This window comes from Nycticebus coucang, chromosome 5 (assembly GCF_027406575.1).
Source record: "Nycticebus coucang isolate mNycCou1 chromosome 5, mNycCou1.pri, whole genome shotgun sequence".
NCBI lineage: Eukaryota > Metazoa > Chordata > Mammalia > Primates > Lorisidae > Nycticebus > Nycticebus coucang.
In genome coordinates this window covers 48,817,781-48,839,235 of record NC_069784.1, presented here as the reverse complement: position 1 = coordinate 48,839,235, position 21,455 = coordinate 48,817,781, and the positions used below count along the sequence as shown (strand labels likewise).

Sequence of the window (21,455 nt, the reverse complement as noted above, 5' to 3'; positions counted from 1 at the left end):
AAGGTCTTACTTTTTCTTCATCTAGATAGGTTGTTATTTGCTAGTACCTTTTAATTAAATAACATGAATCCCCCCTGAATTTAGATGTTGATTAGATCACAGATTAGATAACTCGTTTATTCTTTGAATCCATTTTTGAATGTTGTATTCTGTTTCAGTCACCAATTTAATTATTCCTGTGCATATACCATGCTATTTTAATTACAGTAGCTTTGTGGTAAAGTTTAATATTTGACAAACAAGAGCCAATTCCCCCAACCACATCACTGGGCAATAAACCTTGAAACAAAGTTGATTGGTTTTGGTGAGCCTCCTTGATTTCTGGATTTTAATGTTAAGATAATTACATGACACATCTGTAAGTTTATTGTTAAGTGCTGCTAAATTTAATTAATTTTTAAATGTCTATTGGCACTGAAACTAGTATTTTTTAGTTTTCTTTATTTTGCTGATATATGGAATTATAAATATCGATTTAACATATATCACCTCTATATTTCTGTAACGAACTTTGTTCAATGTTTGCTGAAGTTTAGTCCTCATCCCATATAACCACATGTATCATAACTATCATTGGTGTCTGGTGGGAAGAAGCACTTAATAAAATACTAATTCCTTTACTCAGTCTTAACTAGAATCTCTTGAGAGTTCACCCTACTAATTTTAATTTTTAATAAGCTACTGGGAACATCTTTATGCCCATTATAGATTTTTTTTAATTATTTTTAAGGTAATATTGGCTTTTTTTTCTTACTTTTTATGGAGAGATAAAAATTATATATACTTTTGAAGTGCAGCACAATGTTTTGAATTATGTATAAATATGGAATGGCTAAATAAAGTTAATTAGCATATGCATTATCTCACATACTTATTATTTCATAGAAAGACCCTTAAAATCAAGGGAGGAGGCAAGATGGCTAACTAGAGACATTGCATACCAGACTGTCCCAGGGGGAAGGGAAAGTTTCAGATAAAGGAGAAGGGAGAAAGGACACCCCTCAAGTAGTGAAGTACTGGAAGAAGTACTGGATCCTCCTGTGAACCTCACATAAAAAAATTGTGAAGCAGAGAAAGAAAGGAGGGGGAGATATCAGTGAGGATCAAACCCAGAGAAGCTCAGAGCTTAGAGATAGGATAAGGGGGATCACTTTTACCTTCCCACACTGCTCAGTGATGAGTGGGCTACCAAGTTACATAGAAGCTTTTCCACCCTTGCAATCCCAAGCACTTCAGCAATGGTGGAATTATGGGGAGACATGCACGATCATGGAGATTGGAGAGTCCATGCAGGGTTTCCCTCCAAGGAGAGTGACCCAGGAGGCCAGAAAGCAGTCTTTCCTCTATTAAGACTCTTATCCTTCCACACCCATTACAACTGGGAGAGAAATTTGAGCTGAGAATTTGGTGAACAAGTCTCTCTCCCAACTGGTGCATCCTCCAGTCTGAAGTTTCCACACCAACTGGGGCCCATACCTTTCCCCTTGAGGGCATTCAGTGGAACAAGGGTGCCCAATATAGGAGCTTGCTGGCTGCCAGCATTTCCTGGAATTGCATGTCAGTGGGTAAGACATACAGGCCAGATGGACACCGTGGCCCCAGGACTCAAGCAGATTGCTAGGGAAGACAACAAGAGATTTGGGAGCCAGACTCAGGAGGAAAGGGAGCACACATGGGCAGAACTGATGGGAGAATACTTTGGGGTCTGAGACGTGGCAATCTAGGAGACCACCCATTCCTCCCACAGGAAAACTGTGCTGTTGGACCAGAGTGAGTCCTGTCACAGGGAAGATCCCAGGCTGCAGAGGCATAGCAACTGAGAGGGGCACTTTCAGGCACCCATTTCTAGGCACACTCTGATGGCAAGAGTAACACAGGAAGAGCAGAGCTCACTTCTCACAGCCAGTAGGGAAATTGCAGCCCCTTCCTCCTAAGCAGCCTTCCTGGTTAGTGGAGCCAGCCTTGAACTTCCTCCCAATGGCTTTCTATAGAAGCAGAAAAATGATCAAATGTAACCCTGCTGAGGCTCATAGCCATGTCAGGCTCAGAGACTCTCCTGGAAGGGAAAACCCCAGCCAGTGGCATCATAACACCTGAGTGTCCAACATTTCCCTGAGGACCCCCAATCCTAAGTATCCATCTCTGTCTTCTACTGCAGACCTCTGGACATATTACAGTGTTGCCCAGAGTCTGTGCAGAGACACTCTATGAGAGATAAGGTACAGCAGAGATCTCGTACCTGTCAATCCAAAGTGTGTGCAGCTGACACCATCCCGATGGCTGTGACACATGGAGCCAGGTCTGCTTACGATCCTGCCTTCTAGCAGTAGCCTTTACATCACTGGTATGGGAGCTAAACAGAGGAGAGCTACATGCCACAGGTAACACTTGGGAAGCCTGGGACAACTGCCTCAGTTCTTCCTAAGGGTGGGAGGAGAATCTTGGCTAACCAGCAACTCTGGCCCACCTACATAGAACTTAGGTCACTGAGACAATCCCTGGCCTGCACACCTGGGCATCAGCTGTCCCCATGTTGGTGGAACAGCCACCCATAGGGATGATTCTGCCCCAAAATCTCCAGAGCCAGCTCTGAACTTCTTGATGTGCCCAAGTTCAAGTCTCTGCCCTTATAGCTCCAGGACTCACACTAGGCCTACAACTCCACCACTGAGAATCCAGAGTTGTGCCTGGACTCCAAATCCCATTACTGAGTCCCTATCACAACTGCTGGACAGGCAGAACCTCCCCAAGGTCCAACACTTCACTGAGGAACCCCAGCCATGAGTACCCATCACCCTGGAGTTGGTTAGAGAGAGTCCCAGCAAAGGAGAATATGTGAACTGCAATCCTATTAACTCAGAGCTAGAAATCAGCAAAATAACCCTGAGAACATGAAAAAAAACAAAATATTAATTACTTTGAAAATACCAAGGCAACATCATAGAGCTATAGTAGTGAATTGCAGCCAGAAGGAAATTACCAGAATGACAGAAATAAAATTCAAATACGGATGGCAAAAAAATAAAAAAAAAACTCAGGAAATCAAGGAGAAGAAAAGTCACTAGAGAGAAAGACAACAGAGGAAAGGATAAATAGAACTTAAAGTAATGAAAAGGTCATTTAGGGACTTTCAAAAGATAGGAGAAAGCTTTAGCAACAGGCTAAACTAAGAAGAAAGAAACTGAAAGCCTGAAGACAAGACTCCCAAGATAACCCCATCGTTGAAAGAGACAGAGAAGACCATAAAAAAGTCCAACCTGGCTTGGCGCCCATAGCTCAGTGGTTAGGACGCTGGCAACATGCACCAGGGCTGGTGGGTTCCAATCCAGCCCAGGGCTACTAAACAATGACAATGACAACAACAAGAAATAGCCAGGCATTGTGGTGGGCACCTGTAGTCCCACATACTGGGAGGCTAAGGGAAGAGAATCTCTTAAGCCCAAGAGTTTGAGGTTGCTGTGAGCTATAATGCCACAGGACTCTACCAAGAGTGATATAATAAGACTCTGTCTCAAAAAAAAAAAAAATCCAACCAATCACTGAGGTATGAGACTATGTGAAGTGAAATAACAGTTAATCATAGGTATCTCTGATGGAGAAGAAAGAGTTAAAAGCAGAGAAAGCCTATTTTAGAAAACTATTAATGAAAATTTCCCTGGTATCACCAGAAATTCAGACATAGCCATTCAAGGTGGGCATCAAACACAAGGAAGATTTATAGCAAATTGGCCATCTCCAAGATATATACTAATCAACTTGACCAAAGTCAAAAAATGGAGGAGAAAATTCTGTAAGCAGCAAGATGAAAGCATCATATAACCTGCAAAGGAGAACCCATTAGGCTAACTGCAGAATTCTCAGAGGAAATCTTACAAGTCAGAAGGCATTGGGGCCCCATCTTCAATTAACTTAAACAGAACAACTGGAAGTCTAGAATTTGTAGCTGCAAAACTAAGTTTCTTAATCAATGGAGATATTAAATCTTCTATAGAAAAGCAAACATTGAAGGAATTTGTCATGAACAGAACTGCCCTGCACAAAATACTCAGAACAGCATTATACCCAAATCAGCACAACAGATAATCACTCCCCAATGCTCCCAAATGTACAATCTTATAAAACAATAGAACAAGAGGCAAAAAAAAGCAACAAGGGATGACTACCCAACAGGATGAACAGAACAATATCCTGCATATTAGCACTACCAAATAACGTTAACAGACTGAATACTCCTCTCAAAAGACATAGGCTGGCTGAATGGATGAAAAAACACAACCAAAATATCTGCTGTCTTCAGGAAATATATCTAAACCACAAGGATGCACACAAATTCCCAGTAAAAGGATGAGAAAAATATTCCACCCAAATGGAAATCAAAAGAGAACAGGCACAACCTGATGTCAGAGAACTAGAAAAGGAAGAACAAAGCAAACCCAAAGCTAGCAGAAGAAATAATGAAGGCCAGAGCAGGACTAAATTTGTTGTAAAACAAAAAAAAATAATTAAAAGGATTAACAAAACAAAAAGTTGGTTCTTTGAAGAAATAAAATCAACAGATTTCTGTTAGATTAACCAAGAACAGAAGAGAAAGGACTCAAATAAGCTCAATATAAATGGAAAAAGTGGCATTACAACAGATACTGCAGACAGTCAGAGCATCATCATGAATCGTACATAAATCTCTACATGCATGAACTGGAGAACACAGAGGAAATGGACCAGTATCTGTAAATGCACAACCTCCCAACACTCGAGCAGGAGGAAAAAGAACTCCCCAACACACCAATCATGAGCAGTGAGATCGAAACAGTAATAAAAATCCTTCAAAGAAGAAAAGCTCCAGGCCAGATGGGTTCAAACAAAGCTGACTTCTATCAGACCTACAAAGAAGGCCTGGTACCCACGATACAGAAAATGTAACGTAAAATTGAGAAGGAGGGCATCTTCTTTAACTTATTCTACATTCAGTATACCCTTGATACCAAAACCAGGAAAGGAAAACACAAAAAGAGAAAATTACACACCCCAATATCCCTTATGAAAATAGATGCAAAAATCCCCAATATAACACATCCAGAAAATAATTCACCGGGACTCAAGAATTTGCTAGAATAGACTACAGAATTCAGGAAAACACTTTACTTGCTGTTCTGGTTATTACAAACAGACATTACAAAGAATACAAATGAGCAACCAGATGAAGATGTATAGAAAGCAAGTCCACAAGCTTAGGAGCTTCTGTCCTCCTGGAATGAGGGTGTGTCGTTCTCTCAGAATGTGAATGCATTCACTAATTCAACACTTCTCCAAACCTTATTTATTGTTAGAGGTTTTCACACGGGTATGATAGATTATTATCTCAATCTTCAGCTCCTCTTCCCACCCCAGAGGTTTGGGGATGAAGCTGAAAGTTCCAAACTTCTAATTAAAATTTAGTCTCTTTTGGTGACCAGCTGCCTCCCCCATTCTGAAGCTATCTAAGAGATGCCATGACTTACTCATTAGAGCAAAAGCTGCTCCTATCACTTATGAAATACGAAGGGATTTAGGAGCTCTGTGCCAGGAGCCAGGAATGAAGACCAAATCATAGCATCACAGTTGTATTAAATTCAGTTTTTACCTCTCTGAAAAAGGACTTTGTTTTGTCCTTATTAAACATAGTTTTCATTTATATGATTCTCAGTTGACTTTTTAGTTTCCTCTTAGCATTCTAAAAATATTGCTTCACATTTTGCTTGCTGGTATGTAGCTATAATAACTTAATTGTCTGTCTAATTTTCCATTCTTTCGTGGGCAGTTTATATTTTCTTTCTAGCTACTTAAAACATGGTATGCTGGTAAGTATTCAACAGTAGCTCTCTAGGAAAACGAAAGTATGAGTATATGTACATTCTGTGCATTCTGACATACAGTATGTAGTATGTAATAAAGTGCATAATATGCTTTATTATAAAATCCATACAGCTAATTGATTTTAACAAAATGACTTCATTGCTTTTTGCTAAGTTCTTGTGTACTTAGTCAAATTGTAGTTACAACTGATAAACAAGTGTCATTTCAATATGGATGTTAATTGATATTTTCATTTATAGTAACAAGACAAAAATGAAACAACAAAGGACTATGTCTCACTCGTCAATGATGTGAGCAACTTCTTTGCTGAATCAAATAATAGTTTTTGAATTCTGGAAGAATAGTTCTTCAGTTTTTTGTGCTAGTTATAATGTAACAGCTATAAACACAACCACATTTATTTGTAATTTTTTTAGACAGGATCTCACTTTGTCACCCAGGCTCCAGTGCAGTGGTGCAGTTAAAGCTACCTGTAACCCCAAAAACCAGAGCTTAAGAGATCCTCCTGCCTCAGCTTCCCAAGTAACTAGGACTGCAGGAGCCACCATGCTGGCCATATTTAAATTTAATCTGCATTAACATTCTCTCCATCACTTTCTTAAGTCTTCATTATAAACAATCAATCAACCCTGATCTTTAGCATTTGTTGATATTCATAGTGTAAATATTCTTACAATAGCTACTAATGTGACATCAATAAATGCCAAGTTGACAGCAATACGCAGCAGCTGCAATGTTTTCACTTATACAGATATAATTGGCATAAATAACCTCAGGAGCATAATAGTGAGATGTAACAAAATAATTACAATGTAAGTTTTGAGTCTTTATTGCCTTCATTTTTAATGTTTTGTTTAATTGCGAATTTATACAATTTATTTTTTGATGATGGCTGTGGTTAACAACTGCTCACAAAATTCCAAAATGTTGAACAATAAACTCTTGTAAGCCAATATGAGCCAGGTCCAAAACTTCTGCTTTTGATTTACTGACCTTCCAAAATGTTAGGATTTAATGTCTTCCACCATCTCTGGAAATGCTTCAGCGGTTATTTGTTTAAATTCCGCCTTTTCAACAATTCTGTTCCAGTTTCAAAAGGTTCTTTAAACTCACATCATCATTTTTTTTATTCTCTCTTCTTTCTTTTTTGTTTTTGTTTTTGTTTTTGTTTTTGTTTTTTGAGACAGAGTCCCACTATGTTGCCCTCAGTAGAGTGCTATGGCATCAAAGCTCACAGCAACCTCAGACTCTTGGGCTTAAGATTCTCTTGCCTCAGCCTCCCAGGTAGCTGGGACTACAGGCGCCTGCCACAATGCCCAGCTATTTGTTGTTGTTGTTGCCATTGTTGTTCAGCTGGCCAGGGCTGGATTCGAACCCTCCAGCCTCAATGTATGTGGCTGGCACTGTAACCACTGTGGTACGAGAGCCAAGCCAATATACTCTCTTCTTTCTTACTTGCACTTTTGATGCTTCCTTTCACTAATTTAAGCATATTAAAAAATGTACTTTATATTCTCTATTGGGTAATTATAATTATATCTATAGCCTTTATAGATAGAATTTTACAGTTTATTTCTTTAGGTTCTTGCTCAGAGTGGTTTATTTCCTTGTGTTTTGTGATTTTCATTTGTTAGCTCATATCAACTTATAGCTTTTTTAAAATAAAAATTTAAGACACAGTGCATTTTGGCCACAAATCTATGTGAAGACAAGCTTGTGGTTAGGAATCCTCAGGAGAGAAGTATGTGCCATAACTTTTTTTTTTTTTTTCAGATTAATGGAAATATATAAACAATCAGATCAAAATATTTGATTTTGTTAGGGAGAGTCCTTCTTGTGGTTATGTCTTGCACTCAAAAGGTGTTTCAAATACTCCCACACCCTGTCTATTCAGTGGGAACTCCCTACCCTCTCTCCCATCTCTCTCTCCCTCATTACCCCCTCCCAACTTGAATTGAAATGAGTTTTTTGCCTACATGAGCATGCATTAGATCAGCTACTGGCTTCATATTAATATTGAGTACATTGGATAATTGCTTTTCCATTCTTGTGACACTTTACAAAGAAGAATGTGTATTTCACCTCCATCCAGGATAATACCAAAGATGTGGAGTCACCATCTTTTTTATGAATGAATAGTATTCCATGGTATGCTTACACCACAATTTGTTAATGCATTCCTGAGTTGATGGGCATTTAGGTTGTTTCCACATCTTGGCATTGTAAAGTAAGCTGTGATAAATAGTCTAGTGCAAATGTCCTTATGATAAAATGACTTTTTTTTCTTCTGAGTAGATGCCTAGTAGTGGGGATTGCCAGGTCAAATGGAAGATCTAATTTGAGTTCTTTGAGAATTCTCCATACTTCTTTCAGAAGCTGGCTGAGAGAAAGAGAGAATCAAGAATTACTTCAAAGTATCTAGCTCAATATTTTGATTTTCAGTGATACCAATTTAAAAATACGTTAAATAACACTGAATGGAACCCTTACTTGTTTTGTTTCAAAATCCTGTTAAGTTTTTTAAATGTTTTTACAGGCATGGAAAGAAGAGCAAGATCGATTAGCAGAAGAAGAACGATTAAAGGAAGAAAAGAAAGCAGAAAAGAAGAGTAAAGACACTGGTAAAAAGAAAGGCAAGGATAAGGTAGAGAAAGAAGACAGAACTCTGAAGAAAAAACCTTCTTTCAAGGATAAACCTAAAGAAGAACAAATAAAGATCCATGAAGTAATAGAAGAGACCCACCAGGAACCAGAACCTGAGATAGTTTACCCGGTAAAACAGGCAATGCTCTAAAAGGTCTCTTTGAGCTATTCCCAATTGTTTTGGAAAACATGGAAACTTAAGATTTTCTTGTCTTCACCACCACCCCAGAATGCCTTGGGGTTTCTTCTGGTATCAAATATCTCAAACCTGTATTTCACAGCTCTGATATCTAGAACCTTCTTTGTAGTCAATACCAAGATAAGAACACCCTCAGGCCAGGTTTACTTTGAATGCTATGTAGCTAGGTTAAAAAGGGCAGTAGAGATGTAAAATTGATCCAAAAGTATTCAATTAGGTATATGTAAATAAGCAACTGTCATCAGTCAACCTGAACACAAGGGTTGGCTTTATCTGTCTCAGATGATGGGACTAGCTGGGTACATTTGCTTGTTTCTCTGTAGGCACTCATTTTTCTGGATTGTATGTTTTTGTAAAACATTCTCTTTGCAAATTCTCCCTCAAGTAGCTGGCTATTATAAGGAAAACCTAACTGGAGAAAAGGGAAAGAAATGTAATAGCCCCTGTTCTTTGTAGCTCCTTCTCTAACCCGGTCGTTCTCAAGTTTTAGCATGCTCTGTTAGCAGCACAGTAAAGAATGTCTTTTCCATACGAGCTCCTATAACGTAAAGTGCCATCACTCCTCAGTATAGCAGATCACGTGAAACAGAAAATTAGTAGCCAACGAATAAGTACGTGATTTCTCCTCAAACTGCCTTGGCAATAATACAGTGATTAATTTAGACTAGTTATGAGGATGTTCCAATGAATAGGATTCAACATCACAGACTTCTTTTAATGCTGCCTACCATAGTAACAGCATCAAAGGTTCTAAAAATAATATGGATGCTGACCTCTGAGTCAGAAAAGTAACAGACAAATCATTTAGCAGAAATTAAGCTATGGCAACTTTAATTGGCTGACACTGAAAAGTTGATTTTTGTCAATTGCACTTCTACATTCAAAGCATGATGTTTTCTCTTCTAGTTTCGAGGATATAATATGGGAGATATTCCAATCCAAATCTCAGGGACAAATCACTATCTGTATCCTTCTGATGGAGGTCAGATTGAAGTCGAAAAGACAACATTTGAGAAAGGTACATTTTGAAAGCAACTAGTTAATGGCTTGAAAAATATTAATGCTTTTCAGAGAATTATGGAGACCTTTACTAATAAGTGTGATAGGTGATAGTGTTGGTATGTGTACTGTAATTTATTTATGTACCACGTTCAGCATTTTCAAACTAATTCTTCTAGTATAAACGTCTTTGCAAGGCATAGGCCAGACTGAAGTTTAATTGGTACACACTAATACACGCATACCATTTCAGTTATTAAGATATGAAAATACTCCTGGGTGAGGGGGTCTTCTACGAATGGAACTTTACCCTGGAAGGGAGAACAATTTAACCTAAAAATTTTATCCTCATGGTAATTTGAATAAAAAATAAATAAATATAAGAAAATATAAAAATAAATAAATATAAGAAAAATAAATATCATATTATTGGTAAGTAGTATAGTAACTGCAATGACCAATCAATAATCATTGATAATAATTATTAATCAATAATATTAATTATAGCACATACAATTATCTCTGAAACCAAGCACATACTTATAGCATTTTTTTTGGATTGGGCTTTGGAGCACAGATCTTGGGTGCCTGCTGCTCATAGCCAGTTATTTTAGCTCTTATTAAGATTTTTATATGAATACAGTGCATCTAAGTTTCAGATTTTTCATAGTAAATACAGTATTTTTTTGTATACCAAAATATTGTTTAATAAATACACACAGTAAATTAGCAGAATATAAAATTAACATATGGATACCTGTTATTTTTCCATATACATATAACAATCTGAGAAGAAAGCAATCTCATTGAAAGTTTTATCTAAATGATACATTGCTTAGTCATAAATTTAAAGAAGAAGGTGCTAGAAACATAATAAATACAGCATTTTCAACCAAACTTCCCAATTTTGAGAGCTGATAGCCTAATAAAGTTGAAAACAAAGGGCTGGAGAATGTGGAGAAAGATGGCAGAACCGAAGAATCATTCAGCTGAGCGTTCCTAGAATGACAGGGGAAAAATAAAGAAACCAGCCATACCTGGCACAGAAACCTTACACAGAGTCATAGCTCAAGGAGCAGAGTGAGGAGGTGGTGAGCTAGATACAGCATATGATCCAGAGCAGTGGAAATCTGATGTACTAGGCAGTTGATTACAACCAGCTGGGATCTCCTGGCCCCCCCCACAGAGGTCCAAGATGGGAGGAAGCCTTTCCAGAGTTTTCAGTTATTGGGGGAAGCTGCACATTGAGTGGAAAGCTTAAAAGAATGGACAGACTCGAACAGTGTACAGGAACCAGATTTGAATGCTGGTTAGAGTGGATTTTCTATAGGTTTGGTGGCTAGTGAGGCCACTATTGAGAAGGCCTCAGAGGCCAGTGGGCTGCCATTGTGGGAAGGTCATGAGAATGTCTTAGCAAGGGCCTAAAGCATGGCCATCTTAATTCTACCTGCTGGAATCAGAACTCTACTCTTGGGACAGGCTGAGGAACTCATGTATCCCACAGGAACTGGGGGGGCACTGTGAGACCTGCCCCTAAAGCAAAGTCTTTATGGTGAGGAAACAATCAGGTGATTCACCAAAGGCAATTAAGTTTGGAATGAGAACCATAGAGGTTGCTGGCTGTGCTTTCTGTCTCCTGAAAAAGCCATATGGTCACCTGGTATACTGGTGACATATTGCAACATACTGTCACAAGAGCAAGGACTTCTGTTTGAAACAAAGGAGGCAGTGAGAACAGAAAAGGAGAACAAGGAGGCAAACAAGAAGAAAGAACACATGAGGAGGAACCAATAGAAAAATTCAGGCAACATGAAAAACAAAAACAGAGGAATTCCCCCAAGGGACCATGAGGCAGCTATTGCAGAAGACTCCACCTATAAAGAAGTAATGGAATTGACAGAAAGAGAATTTAAAATATGGATCATAGACAATAAAAGGAATGGATGAGAAAATGGAAAAACAGAACCAATATCAGATGAGAGATATGTAGAATATAGATAGAATATGGATGAGCTTCAATAAATGAAGGAGACAATCAGGGAATGTAAAGAGGCAGTAGAAAGTATGAAAAATAGGTTAGACCATAGAGAAGAAAGAACCTCAGAGCTAGAGGATAAAGTTCTCAAGTTAACCCAGATAGTCAAATAGGCAGAAGAGAAAGAAATCAGAACAGGCACTTACAGAACTATGAGTGCCTATGAAGCATTCAAACATACCAATAATAGGGATTCCTAAAGAGGAAGAAGATTGTCCCAAAGATATGGAGTATGGACACCCTACTGGAGACTATCATAAATGAAAACTTCCCAAGTTTTACTACAAACCCCAACACATTCCTTTCAGATGGATATCAAACCCTGGGTCATTTCAACTCTTAACATACCCTCTCTAAGACACATTGTAATGAACCTATCCAAAGTCAAGATGAAAGAAAAAATTCTGCAAGCAGCCAGAAGTAAGTGCTAACTGACCTACAGAGGCAGAGCCATTGGGATAGCAGTTTTCAACTGAAACCATCCAAGCCAGAAAAGCATGGTCATACACCTTCAACATTCTTAAACAAAACAATTTCAGCCTCAAATTCTGTATCCTTCTAAACTAAGCTTCAAAATTAATAGAGAAATCAAATCTTTTGCAGATATACAATCACTGAGGAAATTTGCCACAACAAGACCAGCTCTACAGGAAATTCTTAGACCTATTCTCAACACTGACCACCACAATGGACCACCAGCAAAGTAAACACCCAGAAGCTAAACGTCAAAACTTAGCTTCCAGGGTGGTGCCTGTGGCACCCATAGGTTGCTGGCCCCATATGCTGGAGGTGACGGGTTCAAACCCAGGCCAAAAACTGCAAAAAAAAAAAAGAAAAAAAAACTTAGCTTCCACAATGGCACAAAGGATAAAACTACATGATGGACTTTCACAAAATAATATGAATAGAATTCCACCACACTTATTAATTCTCTCAATAAATGTCAATGGACTGATTCACCACTGATGAGGCACAGGCTGGCTGACTGGATAAAAAAAGCACAAGCCACCCATTGCTGTCTCCAGGAGACACACCTAGCCCTGAAGGATAAATAAAGACTCTGGATTAAGGGATGGAAAATAGTATTTCAAGCAATTGGAAATCAGAAGAAAAAATGGGATGCAATCTTATTACAGATACAAGCAGATTTAAAGCAACCAAGGTTAAGAAAGACAAAGATGGACACTTATACTGGTCAAAGGAACAATACCACAAGAAGACATTTCAATTTTAAATATTTATGCAGCCAACTTAAATGCTCCCAGATTTATAAACAGACCTTGATGGGGGGGTCTCAGCAATATGATATCCTGTAACACCATATTAGTTGGGGACTTTAACACCCCTCTGAAAGAAATGGATAGATCCTCTAAACAGAAACTGAACAAAGATGCAAAGGACTTAAATGTGACCCTAGAACAAATGGGACTAATAGACGTATGCAGAACACACCATCCCAAAGCTAAGGAATGTACATTTTTCGTGTCATCACATGGTATGTACTCCAAAATTGACCACATCCTAGGATACAAATCAAACCTCAGCAAAATTAAAAGAATAGAAATTATACCTGGTATCTTCTCAAACACAAGGCAATAAAGGTGGAACTCAACTCTAACAAAAATGTTCATCTCCACACAAAGATTTGGAAATTAAACAACCTTATCCTGAATGATAGTTGGGTTCAGGAAGAGATAAGAGGGGAAATCGTTAAATTCCTCAAACATAACAAAAATGAAGGCACAAGTTATCAAAACCTATGGGATACAGCAAAAGCAGTCTGAAGAGGGAAATTTATCACATCAGATGCCTGCATTTGAAAAGCAGAGAGTGCATCAACAAACTCAAGAACCATCTTATGGAACTGGAAAAAGAAGAACAATCTAATCCCAAACCTAGCAGAAGAAAATAAATAACCAAAATTAAATCAGAGATTAATGAAATTGAGAACAAAAGAATCACTCAGAAAATTAATAAAACAATAAGTTGTTTTTTTGAAAAAATAAAATCAATAAACCTTTGGCCAGATTAACTTGAAACAGAAAAGTAAAATCTCTAATAACCTCAAACAGAAACGATAAAGGGGAAATAACAACAGATACTACAGAGATACAAGAGATCATCTCTGAGTACTACAAGAAAATCTATGCCCATTAATTAGACAATATGGAGGGAATGGATCAATACCTGGAATCACACCATCTCCCTAGACTTAATCCAGAAGAAATAGATTTCTTGAACAGACCAATTTCAAGAACTGAGATCAAAGAAATAATTTTTAAAAACTGCCAACAAAAATAGCCCTGGTCCAGATGGCTTAACACCAGAATTCTATCAAACTATCAAAGAAGACATATTCCCATACTGCAGAAATTATTCCAAAAAATTGAGAAGGAAGGAATCCTCCCCCAACACATTCTACAAAGCAAACATCACCCTGATACCAAAACCAGGAAAAGATCCAACTAAAAAAGCAAATGTAAAACCAAATTCATTAGTAAATATAGATGCAAAAATTCTCAATAAAATTCTAGCCAAGAGATTACAGCTACAGATTAAAAATTCATTCATCACAATCAAGTAGGTTTCACCCCAGGGATGCAAGTTTGGTTTAACATACACCAAGTCCATAAACATAATTCATCATAGCTACAGAAGCAAAAACAAAGACTTCTCAATAGACGCAGAAAAAGCATTCGATAAAATTTAGCATCCTTTTCTAATTAAAACACTTAAGAATTTAGGCACGGTGGCACATTACTTAATCTGATTGAAGCCATCTAAAACAAACCCATAGCTAGTATTATACTGAATGGAGTAAAATTGAAAGTTTTTCCACTTAGAACTGGAATCAGACAAGGTTGTCCTCTATTGCCGCTACTATTCAACATAGTGCTGGAAGTTCTAGTCAATGCCATCAGGCAAGAGAAGGAAATAAAGTGCATCCAAATGGATGCAGAGGAGGTCAAACTCTTACTCTTTGCTGACGACATGATCTTATACTTACAAAACCCCAAAACTCAACCCCAGGACTCCTGGAAGTGATCAAAAAATACATCAATATCTCAAGATATAAAATCAATGTGCGTAGATCAGTACTCTTTGTATATGCTAATAACAGCCAGGGTGAGAAGCTAATCAAGGATACCATCCCCTTCACAGTAGCTTCAAAAAAGGAAAGGAAGGAAGGAAGGAAGGCCGACCTAGGAGCGGTGCCTGTGGCTCAAAGGGGTAGGGCGCTGACCCCATATGCTGGAAGTGGTGGGTTCAAATCCAGCTCCAGCCAAAAAAACTGCAAAAAAAAAAGAAAGAAAGAAAGAAATACCTAAGAACATACATAACAAAAGAGGTGAAGAACGACTATAAAGAAAATTGTGAAACCCTAAGAAAAGAAATAGCAGAAGATATTAACAAATGGAAAAATACACCATGTCCATGGCTGGGAAGAATCAACATAGTGAAAATGTCTATACTACTTAAACCAATCTACAGATTCATTGCAATCCCCATTAAAATATAATCATCATACTTTCAAGATGTGGCAAAAATAATTCTTCATTTTGTATGGAACCCAAAAATACCTTATATAGCCAAGGCAAATTCTAGAAATAAAAACAAAGCCAGGGGTATCACCCTACCAGACTTTCTGCTATACTACAATGTGAGAGTGATCAAAAAAGCATGGCATTGGCACAAAAATAGAGACATTGACATTTGGAACAGAATAGGAAACCATGAGATGAAACTAGCATCTTACAGCCACCTGATCTTTATAGGTGGAAAGACTCCCTATTCAATAAATGGTACTGGGAGAACTGGATAACCACATGTAAAAGACTGAAACTAGATCCACACCTCTCACCACTTACAAAAATTAATTCAAAATAGTATTGAGTACATTGGATACTTTTTTTTTAACCTTTCAAAACTACTAAGAATCTAGTATAAATACAACAAATAAGTAAGTGAGATGATGGTTATGTTAATGAGTCTGATTTAAGCATTCCACATTGTATATCAAATGAGCACATTGTACACCATAATTGTACACAGTTATGATTTCATTAAAAAATGTATTTAAGATGGATAAAAGATTTAAATCTAAGGCATCAAACAATAAAAATCCTCCAAGAAAGTGTGGGGGAAATACTTGAAGATATAAGCCTGGGGAAAGATCTTATGAAGAAGACTTCCGTGGCAATTGCAACAAGAAAAATAAACAAAAAGGACTTAATTAAATTGAAAAGCCTTTGTACAACTACAGAAACAACAACCAAAGCACATAGACAACCTTCAGAATATGAAAAGATATTTGCATATTACAAATAGGACAAAAACTTGATAACTAGGATCTATAGAGAACTCAAATAATTAACAAAAAAAGACCCAACAACCCCATATATCACTTGGCAAGAGAGATAAATAGAACCTTTTCTAAAGAATACAGATGAATGGCTAATAAACATATGAAAAATGCTCATCATCCCTAATCATCAGAGAAATGTAAATCAAAACTACCCTGAGATAACACCTAACCCCAGTGAGAATGACCCATATCACAAAATCTCCACACTGCAGATGCTGGTATGAATATGGAGAGAAGGGAACTGCTGGTGGGACTGCAAACTAGTACAACCTTTTTGGAAGCAAGTATGGAGAATCCTCAAAGAATTCATTTGATCCTACAATTCCATTACTAGGCACCTACCCAGAAGAAAAAAAATCCTTCTTTCATAAGGACATTTGCACTAGACTGTTTATCACAGCTCAATTTAAATCACCAAAATGTGGAAACAACCTAAATGCCCACCAACCCAGGAATGGATTAACAAGCTATGGTGTATATATACTATTCAGCCACTAAAAAAGATGGAGACTTTACATCATTTGTATTAACCTGGATGGAAGTGGAACACATTATTCTTAGTAAAGCATCTCAAGAATGGAGAAACAAGACTCCTATGCACTCAATCCTGATATGAGGAGAATTAATGACCTAGTACATGATGAGGGGGTGGGGGAAGGGGAGAGCACAGGAAGGGAAGGAGGAATGGGGTTGGGGGGGTCACAGTGTATGGCACACCTCTTGGGGGCAGGACACAATTATAAGAGGGACTTTATCTAACAAATGCAAGCAGTGTAACCTAATTCTCTGTACCCACAATGAATCCAAAACAACAAAAAAAGTAATAATAACAAAGAAAAGGAAAGGCTGGATTTTAAAAAACAAAGAAAAACATAAAGAAGAAAAATGAGCCAGAACACTAAAAAACCAAATGGATTGTTGGGGAAAAAAACAAATGAATTGTTGGAAAAAAAAATTGTATAACTACCATAGCAATAATAACAATAATGACTACTAGAAATAACACACAAAAATTGTTATAAAAATTAAAACATTAATAGTTAACTAATATTCAACACATTAATTATCTCAATTTATAAATCCCAAATTATTTTCCCTATAATAAGTTGGTTTGAAAAGTTACTAGAAACCCTGCATATCTCTTTGGTCCCCCTACCATTTATCCCTGGAATTCCACCATTACTTTATTCCATTAGGCATCCATTTATAGAAATGTTGACATCCCTAAGTATTTTCCCTCCCGAGGAGCTTAACATAGCACCCTGATCAGACCATGTTCAGCCTATGGTTCTTTCTCAGGCTCAACTTTTATCAAAGTGAAAGTGAGAAAGGACAAGCACAATTTTATAATTCATTTAAAAGACCCTAAAGAGATTATAAAAAAGGAAAATAAAGAAGAGGATTATTATTCAGAAGAAGAGAAGGAAGAAAGAGATGAGGAACAGGATCTTGAAGCAGGTAAGCAGCTGCATCTTTGAGGCAGTGGAGGCAAACCCACCCACCTGACATAAACACAAATGGGTCCCTTCCACTTAGCACACAAGGTTCTTCCAGAGGGTATCTGAGGTATTCTGCCATTCTGTAGTGTAAGTTGTTCTTTATTAAATACATACCCCCTCTGCAGTGGGCTGCTTACTTGGTTTTCTTCCTCTGAGCACCCAGCTCTTGATTTCAGTTGTCATACAGAATCTAGCCAGGATAGTCAACTTTCTGTTCATTCTGTCCATTTTGGCTTCCTCCCTTACACCAACTGTAATTTCTAGCACACATGCAAGTCCTCATTAATCGATTCATGCTGAAGCTTTAGCTTCTTTCCAATATTCACTGCAAATGATGGTGTTTCTCCCGATGCCCTCTCTACCACTTAGTTCTTAGTTTCATAGGTTGCGAAGACAAAGGAAAAACCATAAATTTGGCTATGGGAGTCATTATCTGCCTGAAATGAGAGCTGTAAGTGGATGTCCATTGATTAAATACCACAAAATGTCTTGGTAATACCGTTCAACATCTGCAGGCAGCAGCACCTAGGGAAATAAATTCTTGTCCAATGCAGTGTGGATTATACCTGCAAAAGAAGATGAGTTAATAAAATGTATGCAACTCAAGTTAGTCATATATCAATAACTAAACTTCACTTATAAGTTTAGTTACAATCACATTTTCTGATCACAAGATAAGAAAACAAGATTTGACAAGTGCAAATGTACCCAAGAACTCAGCACAGAAATTTTGGAATTAATTTTATTTGTTATAAAATTAAAAAATGGATTATTATTAAAAATTGGGAAACGTAGAAATATTTAAAGAAGTTAATAGCTACCTATGATGCTACCAGCCCAGTGATAACTACTGTTCATAGTGTATTTCTTTCTTACTTTATCATCATGAGCATTTTCTTATTTCTTAAGTATTATTTGAGAGCAAGATATATTAATGATTTAATAATTTTTCATTGGAGAATATATGTAATAATTTAATTATTTCATTATTTTATATATTTAGGTAATTTCACTAAAATAAATATATTTATACTTATACACATATTTACATACATAGTTATAAACAAATATATGATACATATACAGTAGAACCTCCATAGTTTGCCACCTCCCTATGTTGACCACCTTCTTAATTTGATCTAATTTTCATAGACTGGACATGCACCACATGTACTCAACAAAAGTCCTTATATTCATCACCTCTGTATGTTGACCAGTTTGTTATAGTCCCTTGGGTGGTCAACTTACAGAGGTTCTACTCTATTTATATTAGTGTATAAACATGTATAAATAATTTAATTTTTTCCTTTTCGCATAGATAATATCTAATTTTTAGCCTTAATATTAAACCTTCCATTTCTAAATTATCTGTTTTGATTTAGGCTTCAATTGTCTCCAGAGTCTGCCAACTTTGACCCAAATTTGACCTATAATCTGTTTTTGTAGCGCCCGTGAACTAAGAATTCACTAAGTTTTAACATTTGTAAAGGGTTGTTTAAGCAAAAAAAAAAAAAAGAAGAAGAAGATTGTGTGATAAAGACTGTAGCCTGCAAAACCTATAATATTTGCTATGTGACTGTTTTCAGAAAAAGTTTGTAGACCCCTAATCTGCATGGGTCTGCAGCGTATTTACAGGAAGAAAGATGGAGAGATACAGAGTAGTATGCAATGCCAACCATTGCTTACTTTGTTCTTTCCCCTTTACGAAGGTTGCTGTTCTGGCTAATTTATTGTTTGTTCAATTTTATTAAGTTTTATCCTTAGATGGAGCACATGATAGTAGGCTCTGTCAGTGTTTACGTATCTCTGGATATCTTGAATGATACCTTAGATGGATATAAGACCCCCAAATTGTGATCCTTTTCTCTTTGTGATTCTCAGTTGGTATTGCACTGTCTTATAATTTCTGGATTAGAAATCGATGAACACTTGTAATCTGAGAATAGAGCTGCAGCTTTAGCTTGGGGAGTTTATCTTTGGTTGTTAATTTAATTTTTGCTGTCCTTCATTTGTTACTTCTTTTCCTTCCACAAAACCTACAATGGCACAAGTTTACTACCCAAATCTCTTATGCCTTTTTCATTCCTTCCTTCTGTTTGAATGTTTGCTCTGGATTTGGAGAAACTTTTGACTTGATTTTCCAAGAAACTTGTTCAAATCTCAAAAGGACAATGTTGTCCTTCCATTCACCTACTGCATACTAACTAAATGATCTGCTTGAGGAAGCATGTTTTTAAATCCCAGGAAATACTTTTTAAAAATATTTGTGTGTACTTTTTGAAAAAAATCTTCAAGTGTTTATTTAACTCTTGCATAATTTATAATTTGTTGAGCACGTATTTGGGGTTTTATTTTTTGTTTTTTGACTATTATTCCCATCTCTGTTCACTTGGCTTCTTTAGATGGCTTTTTTCAAAATGCTTTCCCTCAAGTACCTACCAAAGCATCCTCTTATTGATAGTACATTAAGGTACCTATTTACCTGCACCTTAATTGACAATAAACATTATTTTTTTCACTAGACTTTAATTTTTAGAGCAGTTTTAGATTCATAGCAAAATTGAGCAGAAATTACAGAGGCTCCCTTATACTGTCTGCTTCCACACATGCACAGCCTCCCCCACTGTCAACATTCCTCCACCAGAGCGATACATTTGTTTTACTGATGAACCTGCATAAACACATCACTGTCAATCCGAGTCCATAGTTTATAGTAGGGTCCACCCTTGATGTTGCATATTCTATGAGTTTGGATAAATGAACAATGACACCTATCCACCATTGTGCTCTGACTATTCATCCCTCCCTTCCCCCAGATCCCCCAAAACACTGATCTTTTTACTGTATCCATGGATTCACCCTCTACAGAATCTCACATAATACATAATGTTTTCAAACTGACTTCTTTAACTTAGTAATATGCATTTGCTTCCTACATGTCTTTTCGCAGCTTGATAGTGCATTTTCCTTTTTAGCACTGAATTATATTCATTGTCTAGATGTATGACAGTTTATTTTTCCATTCATCTACTTAAGAACATTTTGTTTGCTTCCAAGTTTTGTCGATAAACACCCATGTAAGGTTTTTGTAAGGACATAAGTTTTTGACTCCTTTGCGTAAGTATCAAGAATTATGATCATTGGATCGTACTGTAAGAAGATGTTAGTTCTATAAAAATCTGCCAAATTGTCTTCCGAAGTGGCTGTACCATTTTGTATTTCCACCATTAATAAACGAAAATTCTTATTGCTTTACATCCTTGCCAGTATTTGGTGTTTTGGACTTTCTTCATTCTAAAAGTTGCCTAGTTGTATCTTGTTGTTTTAATTTCCCTGATAACATATTATGTTGAGCATATTTTCATATGTCTATTTGCCATCTGTATATCTTCTTTGGTGAGGTGTCTATTAAGGTCTTTTGCTTATTTTTTAATCAGGTTGTTTTCTTATTATTGAGTTTTAATAGCTCTTTGTATATTTTGGATAATAGACCTTTATCATATATGTCTTTTGTGAATATTTTCTCCTAGGAGAGAAAGAAACTGACTTTTCTCCAAGTTGGTTATCTTTTCATTCTCTTGAAGCCCTACTTTTATTCCATTAGTCATTTCGATTTCTAGTCTAGAAATTATTCTTCATAGGTTAGGACAATTTTTTTTTCAGAATATTACAGGAGTATGCATGATTTGCTTACATAACTTGCTTTTGTACATTTTTTTTATTGTTGGGGATTCATTGAGGGTTCAATAAACCAGATTACACTGATTGCATTTGTTAGGCAAAGTCCCTCTTGTGATCATGTTTTGCCCCCAAAAGGTGTGGCACACACCAAGGCCCCAACCCCTCTCTCCTTCCCTCTCT

At 36.9% G+C, this 21,455-nt stretch overlaps 1 protein-coding gene across 1 annotated transcript in view; it reads left to right on the top strand.

The window, feature by feature from the left end:
* The window catches only part of SPAG17 (sperm associated antigen 17), a 300,150-nt gene that overhangs the window by 190,175 nt on the left and 88,520 nt on the right, over window positions 1-21,455 (top strand). The window contains exons 21-23 of the mRNA XM_053591252.1: window positions 8,390-8,626; window positions 9,602-9,713; window positions 17,395-17,553. Of these exons, the coding sequence (XP_053447227.1) occupies window positions 8,390-8,626; window positions 9,602-9,713; window positions 17,395-17,553 (508 nt within the window). The remainder of the gene's footprint in view (window positions 1-8,389; window positions 8,627-9,601; window positions 9,714-17,394; window positions 17,554-21,455) is intronic.